This window comes from Dipteris shenzhenensis, chromosome 18 (genome assembly GCF_047967505.1).
Source record: "Dipteris shenzhenensis isolate YYH24624 ecotype China chromosome 18, Dip_SZ_1.0, whole genome shotgun sequence".
Taxonomy (NCBI): Eukaryota; Viridiplantae; Streptophyta; class Polypodiopsida; order Gleicheniales; family Dipteridaceae; genus Dipteris; species Dipteris shenzhenensis.
The window spans coordinates 34,782,742-34,795,357 of record NC_141613.1 but is presented as its reverse complement, the minus strand read 5'-3'; the positions used below and the strand labels follow the sequence as shown (position 1 = coordinate 34,795,357).

Here is a 12,616-nt window from a genome sequence, read left to right as displayed (position 1 = left end):
TGAAATGAGGAAGGGCAGGCTATACTCCACTTCTTCAGAATGGACACTCTTTTGAGCACCTCCTAGTTGATAGGGAAAGGGGGAGGTTTAGGAAGAGATTTTGCGAGCGTGATATGACTTTAAATGAAGATAGAATCATTACTACTTGAACTAATGAATCACAGTCCTAATCTGTTATCTGTGCCATCCTCAGTTTATTCTGTAAGGTTTATCACCATTTTTAGCATTCTTTTCCTTTTTTGGTGTTTCAGTTGTTATTCAGGTTTTCTCCTCTTGATATTGAAACTAATATCTTGTTTATGCCAATATGGAGTTAGCCAGGGCAGCCTTGTGTTTGTTTGAGTTATATAGCTGAGATTGTCCAGTGACCCCAGTGTATTCTGTGGTGGACAGGATTTGGTTAGTTCTGTTTTTAAAGGCTGCCATGATGCTCAAATCATACCACAACTCTGTGCTGCACCTGCGCCGTATGGTAAAGATATCTAACCGGACCTTCATTTCGCTCTTCCATGTTTCTTCATGGGAAGAATAGATTGGAAGAATTTAGGTAGTTTCTGCTGAGGAGGCTTGTTTGTGACATAGTCCAAAAATGTCTGTTTTTTTCAAGTTGATTCACTGCAGACGTTATGGTTTCAAACGGCTCTGCTTAAGGCTGCTTGCATCTTTTCTCCATTTTGAAAAAAAATAGGTGAAGCTTTGGTTATATTTGAAAACAAGGGCTTGGCAGAGTTGGCTTTCCAAGAGCTTGAAGATAATTGCCTCATCTTGACAGGTAGCAGAAGGTCTGAGACTTCTAAGGCCTATTTTCCACTTTTCACATTTTGAGTTTATAAAAAAGAGTGTACAGTAATTTGAAGCCCTTTTGCACCAAGTTTTTACTTCTGTGCTGTCAGTCTTCAGCAATCAGATTTTAAAATCTGAACATGCTTTCTGCTCAATACAAGCGGTGCAATGGTGATGTCATATTGTATTTTCCGCAATTATCTTTACCAGTATTTCATAACTGCAGTGATCTTGTCTTTTTGGACATGCTCAGGCCTCTCATAGCAAGCAAGGTGAAACCTCCTGAAGCTGGGAAGGTGGCACGATTTCCGGGCCATTTTCCCATGGATAACTTCAAATTATCAAAGCAACCACAGAATGAAGCTATGGTATGCTTGCTATACATGTATGGTTCATTGGTCTTGGGCCATTTTCTCTGGATAACTTTACACAATGAAGCTATGATATACGACTTTTTTGTATGTGTGATGTCAATTAAAAATGCAAGTCGGTACCCCAGTATTGCATAGTGATTTGCTACGTCAAGTTGTGCATTCAGCCATGTTGAGCAGTTTAAGATCCCCAATATTGATGCACTCTTGTCCATGCCTTTGATGTTGTGTAGTGCCTAAATTGCCCATGAGTACAGGCTTCAGAGCCAATAAGTTTGATTTCTTGAGATTTTTGTCTTTGTTATGGGACCCTCACTGTGTTCTACACCTTTCTATCATCTATATCATAACAATGAACCTTTCGTAAATCATGTTGAATGCTAACATCAATAATTATTCATGTTAAAACAGACAAATCCTGGGATTGCAACTCTTTTTTCACAACTAAATGCAGCTGAGCTTGAGATGGCGATGGAATGGAGATATTATCAAGAGATGGCCAGTGGCTGTTGGCGTCGATTACACAAGGTACGTGTGGTAGTTGTATTCTTTGCCATAAGTCCAATCAACAATGTCATCTTTGCCTTTACTTTTTCCTTTTTAAAGAACAAGATAAGCTTTGTAGGCAGCGTATTGAGCTACTCTTTTTAGCAGGTACAAATGGATGACATTAGTGCAATATTAAGGAACTACAGAAAAGCAGGCTGAAAGATGATGTGGCGCATCTTCTTCTCCCTAATTTGAGTAAGTACAATCCCTCCCTCCCCCAAAAGAGATGTGTAATTACAAATTATTGTCAGCTTCTTTGCTCTTTATGGAAGTTTAATGATTTGACTTGATGTATATGGGATTTTGAAAGGCTTCAGGGAGGTTAGCTTTTTATCCTTCAGTCATGATATTCCTCATTGAAATTAGAAAATAAGATCTTACTTCGGAATAGGGTGATGTAATCTGGTTTGTGTACATGAAAAGTCCAGGCCAAACATGCGAACAGATACGATGCAAGTGCAGATATATACATCCATCCCAGAAGCCCACAACATACTAAGTAGCAACAGTGTAGCTTGATGCTTGCTAGAAGCACATAAACATCATGATTTGAGTGCCATGTATCTTTCTGTAAGCACAATCATAAGTTCCATGTCCCCCAAAACATGCTAAGTAGCAACGATGTAACTTGCAAGAAGCTTATAAGCATCATGGCTTGAGCACCATGTAAGCACCATCAGAAATGGGGGAAAAAATGAGGATCCTTAAAATAACTCTACAGATGATGTGAAACTATCTTAGAAAGTGTAAATTTACTACTTTGCTATAGAGCTCTGATCTCATCAATCGACATTCTTTAACATCACGAGACTACTTTTGGACAATGTTGATCACATTCATAGTTATGGGACTAATGCGTGTGTACTTTGAGAGTTCTAATACTAATGGAGAGGATAGCTGGAACCTACTTCTTGGAGTTTTTATTCATGAGAATGTAAGTGGGGAGTTAGCATTGAGAAATTATCGTGTCATGATTAATTATATTCTTATATTTTAAAAATATGTATTATGTTGGATCTGCAAAAAATGTTGTATTTTCAAATACAATGTGAAAAATAAGTACTCTTTATTTGATAACCGCACATGACACTTTGTAGGTATTCTCTACACGACTCGTAATATTTTGCAAACTTCACAGGCTAGCTGAAGAAGATTCCTATAGCAAGAATTAGGCGTACGCATCACCAAAATGTACAACAGTACTAAGATAGGAAACCCTTTTACTTTATGGTCGTGCGGGACTGCACACGTATATATGTATATATACATATGTGTGTGTGGTGTTTTGGGGGGGGGGGGGGGGGGGGACTGGGGGGGGCTGCGTCCTTTTTTTTCCTCAGGCCAGAAGGCAGTTTTGCTCGGGTTTACATTACAGGCCTATCAGGCATCTGATCTTTCTGCTAAGAAAGCATATCATCTTTTACTACTGCAGCCATGGATTCAAAAGCATGCAAATCATTTATGGCATCTCAACAAGCCCCTTGCTTGGTGGAAGGGTTGTCTTTGGTGAGTTCCGGGCAGTAAGCTTCCTCTCAAGCAACGGGTTTCCTTATGGCGATCTTTGGGGGCCTTGCCGCTTGCATCTTTATTGCCTGCGAGGCATATAGCCTCCTCGGCATGCCCTATATGTTTGCTTTCCAATGAGTCTGTGTAGCATCTTTTATGGACTTGTCTTGCCGCTTATGATTTTCTTCCTAGGCTGAGAGCTGAGAGCTGGTCTTCGTGCTTGTTTTCCAGGGCTGTCCTTTGGCATGCAATTTTGGTTGTTTGACAGATATGCCTCTAGGCCAGATTATAATTAGTTCTTCTGTTGGTGCTGATACTGAGATTTGTTGTCGTTATATCATGCTCATAACATTGAGCTGATGTTGGATTTTCACCATTTCTTCCATTCCTCCTTGCATCAATCTCTCCGAGATGCACATTCTCTTGGAGACCTTCCTCTGGCCCAGTTAAAAGTCTTTTACTAATGTTTTTGAGTAGTAGCTGTCTCGTTTGGAGACAGATATGAATATACATTCTTTCTAATGAGTATTGCTTCTCACCAAAAAAAATGTGTATGTGTGTGTGCGCACGCTGGGTGCGTGCGAGAGAGAGAAAGAAGAAAGAAAGAAGGATGTATTAACGTCTGCGGAAGGCCTCGTGGACCTATGGGACAGAGCACAAAGTACATCAAAAGGAAAACGCATTCAAGCCTCAAAGGGCTGGAGCAAAGGACGCGATAAGGCCCTTGTTGAGGACTATGCTGAAATAAAGAGCTCAACAGCTCAAGCAAAATCAAGTACAAAACAAATGCTGAAAGCTGGGACTCAGAAGCTGAAACCCGGTACTGTGGTGGCTCGTCTATGAGTGGTGAAAATGTCGCGGATCTGCGTCTGTGGGGCTGTCTCACATTGTGGTAGCGGAGGAGGACGTGGTCTCTTTGATCTCTGAACCCGTTGAGCTATGTTGAGAGTGACCCCTCGTCTCAGGCGGTCTCCTCCGAGGAAAGCTGTGATAGGTTGGACCTCAATAGACTGTGTTCTAGTCCCTCTTCGTGTCTTGGGTGGCCTTTGCATCCCTCTCTCGATAATCTAGACTGCCCACATATCAGCTAGTTCGTCCTCCACCCCACCATGTCTTCAGGAGGAGGAACTAGCTAATATGCGGGCAGTCTAGAAGAGGAGATGGAGAGCAATGAAGAGAGAGAGAGAGAGAGAGAGAGAGAGAGAGAGAGATTGTTAAAGTCTTCGGAAGACCGATGGGCTATGGGACTGTGAAAAACCTAGTACAAACGAGCTGTGGTGGTGGAGCTACTAAACGAGTGTCCACACCAATGCAAAATGCAGAATGGTAGTACTAAGTCCTAAGTACAACATAGTCATGTCAGTGGTCGACTATATATCAATCTCATCATCATCATCATTAGGACATCAGCTGATGGCCATGTTGACCACTACAAAGCCCACCTTGTTGCGAAACGCTATGCCCAACAACATGGCATTGACTTTGAGGAGACATTCGCTCCCAATTCACGCATCACGACCATTCGGTGTGTCATTGCTCCTTGCATCCCGCAAGCATTGGGAGGTCCACCAGCCGGACATTAAGACTGCTTTCCTTCATGTGGGTTTACTGGAAGAGGTCTATGTTACCCAACCTCTAGGCTGTGAGGACAAGGGTTTTGAAAATCAGGTATACAGGCTGAAAAAGGCCTTTTATGGTTTGAAGCAGGCACCATGGGCATGGTATGCAAAGATACATTCCTTTTTAATATGCCTTGGATTGCAAAACAACCCTACAGAGGGGACTCTTTATGTCTGGAAGAGCGAATCATACTTTTTCTTTATGTGAATGACATGCTTATCATTGGTCCAGACACTAAAAAAAATTACAAATTTCAAGGCAGACTTGCAGAAATCATTTGCAATGTGAGTTGTGGGCCGGTTGCACTTCCATTTGGGCATCTAGTTTGCTAATGTTGGGGGGGGCATAATGATGAGTTAATCCAAATATATTGGACAGCTCTTTGAGGATTGAAAGCCGGTTTCTACTCCATTGGAACCTGGCTTCCGTTTCTCCTCCGAAGATGGGAGTGCCCCATTTGATGCCACTCTTTATCAGTAGGCTGTGGGCTGCCTTAGTTACTTATGTCGCATGCGGCCTGGTTTGCAGTATGTTGTTTCCCACTAGGTACATGCACAAGCCCAATACACAGCATTGGCAGGCAGTGAAGTGAGTCTTCCGTTACTTGAAGGCCATGCAGCATTTGGGACTGTTCTATAGTGATTAGTCTTCATTGGATTTGCTTGCATTCATGGAAAATGATTGGGCAGGCTGTTATGACACCCGCCTGTTCACATAGTGGCAACTGCTTCATGCTTGGCTCTTCATGCATCTCTTCGTTCGGCAAGAAGTAGCCTACAGTTGCTACTTCTAGTTGTGAAGTTGAGTATAGGGTAGCCTTCATAGCTACGGTTGGATGTGGTGACATTACACGATGAAGAAAAACTTTAGCATCATCATTTGAGAGAAGCAGAGATATATAACTAGTGAATGGATTGTCAAAGGCTGTCTTAGGCTTTATCAGAAGAAAGAAAGTTTCTTCCTTGGACTCCTTCGCATGTTCATGACCTTTCCATATTGTAATTATTGCATCGATGTGTCTTCCTCGAATGAAACTTCAGTCTTCAAACCCTTTTTCTTTACTTTGAAGACTGGTATAAAATTTCATTTCTTCTTAATTCGCAAGGTTAGAGCTTTAGCAAATATTTTGTAGATGCAATTAAGCATCGTCAGTGATCCCCAATTCTTAAGCTCCTCTTTTGGACCATCCTTGAAATTTAATTTGATGATACCTCTGTTGAGGTGAGAAGGAAGATTTCCTTCAGCTAAGCAGGTCTGCCAAAAGTTCAGGCAGCTTTTGGACAGGAGTGAGGTATTCACTTTGCCCAGCTTGGAATTGAATTGCATAAGACAATGGCATCAGGTGTGTTTCTACTGCAATCCCACAGAAAAGGAGCAGCCTGAAGGTATTAAAAAGAGGCAGAGAGATTCACTTGCTAAACCATTGCCATCGAAGTCCTCAACTCACTCAAATGTGAAGAGCATTCATGTAGGATAGCAGAGGTTTTGGGATTTCCCTCAACTTTGAATTTGCATCATGAAGTTCTTCATGTAGATGTACTTGACATGCATAAGAGGCTTTCAAAGAACTCGCTCTCTGAAGGATTTTCAGCTTTAAAAACTTTCTTGGATGACAATTGCAAGGGGAGAGGTAGGGATACCACACTTGGTTATCGTAGACATACCCACAAGGTATCATGATGACAACATAGGAGGAATTGTGGATGGAACACATTTAGTGATATTCTATTGCAAGTAGCCTTGGGACTAGTTAGTGCTTTGATTCTTGATGATGGAGGATGGGTGGTCCTTCTTTCACCTGCTACTAAGAGACTTGTTGTGGAGGTACAGATTGCATGTCAACCTCTTAGGTTTATGATAGCACTGCAGGTTCATGTCATTAATGATTTTGGGAGCATTTTAGGAGTGAAGGTATACATGGTGTCTTAATTTCTGAAGGGAATAGGTTCGTGTCCTTGATCTCGTTTGTCACATTTCTTTTGTTTGTGGATTGCTGCGCCATACACTTGACCTCTATTTGATTTGTCATGCTGCTTGATCAGAGTTTCATCATGAGTGTTTTACTAATCTGCATATGCCATTGATGGAATTGTCACGAGATTTATGACACATGATCCTCTTGGGATGTGGTCTATCGATACATTGATGCGAATCCCATAGGGGCTAACATGGAGAAGAATGAGCTGTTTATGATGTTCATGTTAGGAACCTTTTGTTCTCAGGATGTGTTGCAATTGATGTTGTTGGGTGCAGATGTACGGCCAGAGTTCACATTCGTATGACATGGACAATGATAAAAAAGTAACAGATTAGGGTTCAGCCAAATTGAGGTGTGTAGATGTGTTAAGAGTCCTTAATATCTATAGATCTGTTAACAGTCCTCAAGATACTTAAGATACATGTGTAGATTTAGAGCCGTTAGTCCTTAAGATCTATGGATCTGTTAATAGTCTTAAAGATACATGTATCAATTATTCTTTTAAAGAGTTTGGACATATTGCTAATTTGTAGTTTTGATTGTGGCACCTCCAGTGTCCTCCATCAGACATCCTGGTATTGTACCTTGGGATGGTGCACCTTCACAAATCATTTACTGTCTTGGTCATTGGTAAGTGTTACAAAAACGTTGGTTTTTGTGCTGGATGGTCTTATCCAAGGCTTGACATTGCATTTTATAGTGGATTGCCTTGTAATGTGGAGAATATGGAAACTTTATGGCAAGACAGCCAGATACGGGTTGCATGTGGAGGAGACCAAAGAGGATGAAATTGTTGTACATTGATGATGAAGCTAGGGAGGATAACGATGCCTAGTAGTCTCAAAGCTGTGCAACTTAATTCGCAATGTTGCCTCTTCACCATGTCTTGTTGGGTGTTGGATAATAAGACGTACCTCAACCACATTGTAATTTAAGCTCGTTGTTAGTGTCTTTTTCTAGTGTCAAATTTTCTCATTCTTAATCTTTGTCAAACTATTGTTTCTAATTTTGCCTCATTTGTAGTTTGGAATTCAAACTCTTCCCTTTTCTCTCCGCATTAAATTTCCTCTCATTCTCAAATTTTGCAACTTTGAAACTTCAATAAAAGGGTAACTTGCCACGATTTACACTTTTCATGAATAGAAAATTATGCTGCTAACTTAGTTAATTCACTTACAACCTATCAAAACCCAAGTTGGACTTGTCTATAGTTAAAGCTTAATTTTCATCAAAAGAATCACTCTATAATCATGTTGTTTGTTCTTTAGATAAGAGATTGTTAAGTTTAGGGACATATAACACCATCAATTATCATGAGTGTATGTTTTCGTTCTTATGAAATGGTCCATCAGAATTCGTCACTTGCATTGAATTTGACTTAAGAGTAATGTCATGCCTGCAAATAAATCTTCGAATTGCTTCATTTTCATAAAACATTCTTTATGTCCTATCGTGTGATGATTTTTTAATATACCACGGACCTTGAGATTCATATTTTCCATGATGATCGTATTCTCTTGATGAACTTGCCTCTTGTAAATCCCATACTTTTAGTTGTGATACACACATTTTCTTTGTTCTTACCATGGCTTTTCTCTTGTTGCTAACTTGCATAAGGTTTTTTGTTGTGATTGAGTCCATCATGTCTAAATTGCTTGGTATACCGTTTCCTTGAGATTCATATTTTCCATGATGATTGCATTCTCTTTGATGAACTTGCTTCTTGTAAACCCCATACTTTTAGTTGTGATACACACTTTTTCGTTGTTCTTACCATTGCTTTTTTCTTGTTGCTAACTTGCATCATGTTTTTGCTGTGATTGATTACACGACGTTTAAATTACTTGGTGTACCATTTTACTTGACTAAAACGATTTGTCTTGCAATGGCTTTCATAAAGGCCAAACCTATGGCATTGATGTGAAAACATGTTTAAATAATTTACTCTTTGTTGAAGAGAATGTTTATCGAATAAACCTACTCTATTTTTTTTCCTTGTTTGTATTAATGAGTCTTCATGTTTCTTCTACTTCTACTAATGTTATGTTCTTCTTCTCCTTTGTTTGGTAAAGATATCCTTTTTCTTTTGCCTCTATTTGAAGCCGAAAGGGTATTCACTTGAGCTTTTTCTTGCTTGAATAGTTTGATTTTCCAATGAGTAGAATTGATTGTCTTCCAATAACAAGTTGGTGTCAGGGAGGGAAATATGTCTACAAATTAACCATTCCACCTTATATTAAGTAATACCAAACATCCATAAGAAATAAACAAACTCCAATTGCATCACATGTTCTTGCTCTAATTTGAGCATCTAATTTGTGCCATCCTTGAGAAACTTATGGGTTTGAATTATTGCAATTCTTAAGTGAGATATCCAAGTTGAGTAAGATATGCAATCAAGGGGGCATCTCCTAGTCTATGTGGTCCTTAAGGGGAAATTGGTCAAGCCGTTTGTAGATTGATTCCAATACTTGATGACCTCCACCCTCTTCGGAAAAAAGGTAGTTTGGCATTTGGAAGATGATTACCAAGAATTTCGAGGGGAAAAATACCAGTTGTTCCACTTTGAGGGAGGTGCGCTTGAAGGTAAGGGCAACGAGTGATGGCGGAAGCGATAGAAAGAGGTGGACATCTCACTCAAAGAGAAGGCTAATGGGGCAGCTTAAGGAGGAGGGGCAATGAAATTGAGAGAGATAGGTGGAGAATCATTAGGCAGACTGAGGGGAGCTAAGGGTAGCAAAACAATAGCAGTTTGCTGTATGGATATGGGTAGGGGCAAGGGTGCGAGAAGAAGGGTGGTTTGTATTGAGAGGTGGTGTGAATGAGGAAAGGGGAAGGAGAATATCCAATGGGATGTTCAAGTAGAGACGCAAAGGGATACAGGGGATGTAGAATGGAGGAGGGGGCTCAAGAGCTCTAGAAAGGGCTTGAGGGCAAGGAAGAGCCCTTTAGGAGGCCCTATAGGAGCAAAGGGAGCAAGGTAAAAAATAAGAGGGCCTTTGCATTATGGAGAGTTACAAATATTAGCATTGCTAGCATTTTTAGGGCAAAATTTTGGAGGAGGGGGCTCAAGAGCTCTAGAAAGGGCTTGAGGGCAAGGAAGAGCCCTTTAGGAGGCCCTATATGAGCAAAGGGAGCAAGGTAAAAAATAAGAGGGCCTTTTCGTTATGGAGAGTTACAAATATTAGCATTGCTAGCATTTTTAGGGCAAAATTTGTCAATTTTAAGGCTAAACATTAACCCAACTAGTTACAGAAGCTTGTAAATTCACTATTGGGCTAAAATTTGCTGCTTATTTTTCCCTTAAAAGGAATGCTAAGAGGAGTGATGATGGCAATGAGGATGATGGTAGAGATCAAAGTAGGCTATGCATTGAGAATAGGAGGGAGGGATGGCAGTAGGAGATCTAGGAGCCATAGAAATTCTAAAATTAAAGCCTCAACTTGTCTTGTTAACAACGCATTACCATCATTGTCTATGTCTAAATCAAGGCTAAGAAGATGGCTTTTTGGACATCACACGAGGGAACATCGAGCTAGAGTAATGTTACTATGGCTTTTTTGTCACATCACATAAGGGAAGCTGAGTTGGAGCAATGTAATTTGTGAAGAGTCAAAGGTACGAGATGGCTTGTGACTTTATTGCAGAATCTTAGAATAGATTTCACTTTGTGCAGCATAATGACAAGGATTTTGTATTTGCTACCATTGAGGAGATCTCTCTCAAGGGGAACTCACATGCAAAATTTGTGGATGTTACACATGATGCCTCTTTTGCAATCATTGATACTTGATATTTCGACAATGGTGCTTCTAAGCACATGACTCCTCATGAGTCGGAAGGAGTGGCTTGGTTGTATCGAATTTGTTTATGGTAGAAAGGTTACATGTGCTTGAATGATGCTTCTTAGGACAAGATGAGAGTAAGAAATGTATTCATTTTTTTGGCAAATGGTAAGGCACAATATATCTGTGATGTATGGTATGTTTTTGAGTTGAGAGAAAATTTTATTTCAATTACATCTATTGCTCATGATCAAGACATGGGGAAATTTCAGGATGATCAATAGAATTACAGATCCCAAGAAAGGGTATGTAGTGGTTGCCATTGGCACGTATGATGGGCGTCTTTATAAGCTTGATGCAAAACCCCTTGTACAACATGCTATGGATGTATCAAGTTCATCTCAAAGTGTGTTTTGGCATGCTTGTTTTGATCATGTCAATTATACGAATTCGGCTTACTTATTCAATCACAATATGGTTGAGGGAATGCCAAATTACAGCAGCCCAATTCAGAATTTTGTGAAGGGTGTGTTCTTGGCAAGTTACATCGAATGCCTTTTTCCAAAAGAGGGATCAATGAGAGCAACAACGAGCTTGCAGCTAGTGCATAGTGATGTTTGTGGACCCATGAACATGATCACACATCAAGGTGATAGATGTTTTGTCACTTCAATTACCACTTGATTCACATGGGTCTTTCTCATGAAAGAAAATTTTAAGGTGTTTCACTGGTTTTTGAATTCAATACTTCGATTAACAATCAAACTGGTTCTAGAATCAAAACATAGAAGTGATAGAGGAGGGGAGTACATATTAAATGCTTTAAAGGCATCTTTATCAAAACAGGGGATTTTGCATCAAGGCATATTTATGAGAACATGGGATTCTGCATCATATGTAGTACCTTAAACATCAGAACAAAATGGGGTTGCAAATTGGAGAAAGAGGTCACTTATGGTGATGACACGTTTATGCTCAAGCATAAGAAATTATCTAAGATATTTTGAGGAGAGCCTGAACTAACTATACTCACATACATCCAAAATAGATGTCCTACAAAAGCATTGGTCAACATTACACCTTTTTCTAGGTACAAGCCCAAGGTCAATCACTTTAGAGTGTTTGGATCAGTGGCATTTGCTTTGGTTCCTAAACAATAGAGATCAAAGCTAGATGATAAGGGTATCAAATGCATTTTTTTTGGGAGTTGAAAGAAAGGGTTTTAGACTCAAAAATACCAATACAAGAAAGTTGACCATTAGTAGAGATGTTTCCTTCAAATTGAAAGCATGATGCCTGAAATACTTGGGATGCCACTTTATGATGATACTCCGTTGGATGTGATTCAAGTTGATCCTAATGAGCTACCATATTATGAGGAAGATTCTCCTACCTCACATGTGTATGAGGAACATACTTCTACTCAAATGCTTCAAATGGGCTGCCACATAATGAAGCAGTTCCTCTTGCCCTACATGTCTCAAATAAGCCACCAGCTATTTAGACAGACAACCCACATCATGGGATATGAAGAGCAACTAGCACTGCCCCAATAAGTCACTGGAAAAATGGTATAAGTTGACCATCCGTGATGCATAGGTAGCCTTCTTTAGGGAGGACAAGGGAACTCACAAGGAAATCTAATGATGAGGTGAATTATGCCTTGATGGGCATTATTATGGATGTTAAAAATTTATCTTCAGACATTTCAAGATGGCAAAAGGCTGTGCAATAAAAAATTAGGTCCATCGAAAAGAATGTCACATGGAATTTGGTTGATTCTCCCATTGGGAAGAAAATTGTGGACACCGAATGGATCTATAAGGTTATCATTCAAATGGCATAGTGGAGAAATACAAAGCTCATCTTGTTTCCAAGGAGTATGGATAATTTTGCTTTGGTAGCCAAAATGACTACCATTCATTGTGTCATTGCCTTAGTTACATGTTATGGATGGTTGGTTTACCAAATGGATGTTAAGATCTTCATTTTTGAATGGAGATCTCAAGCAGCAACCCCAAGGA

General features: G+C 39.9%; 1 protein-coding gene across 3 annotated transcripts in view; it reads left to right on the top strand.

Moving 5' to 3' along the window:
• LOC147891155 (protein ANTI-SILENCING 1-like) overlaps positions 1-7,765 on the top strand; it is a 68,247-nt gene extending 60,482 nt beyond the window's left edge. For 2 of the 3 annotated variants that reach the window (XR_015542609.1, XR_015542608.1), the window contains 7 exons: positions 394-472; positions 689-782; positions 1,037-1,151; positions 1,566-1,682; positions 1,809-1,898; positions 7,083-7,159; positions 7,362-7,765. Coding sequence is in view for 1 of the 3 variants with exons in the window: in XM_087389569.1 (XP_087245695.1) it covers positions 394-472; positions 689-782; positions 1,037-1,151; positions 1,566-1,682; positions 1,809-1,862 (459 nt within the window). In the remaining 2 variants the exon portion in view is untranslated. The remainder of the gene's footprint in view (positions 1-393; positions 473-688; positions 783-1,036; positions 1,152-1,565; positions 1,683-1,808; positions 1,899-7,082; positions 7,160-7,361) is intronic. The other variant, XM_087389569.1, reaches the window with a different exon arrangement.
• Positions 7,766-12,616: the final 4,851 nt, after the last annotated feature.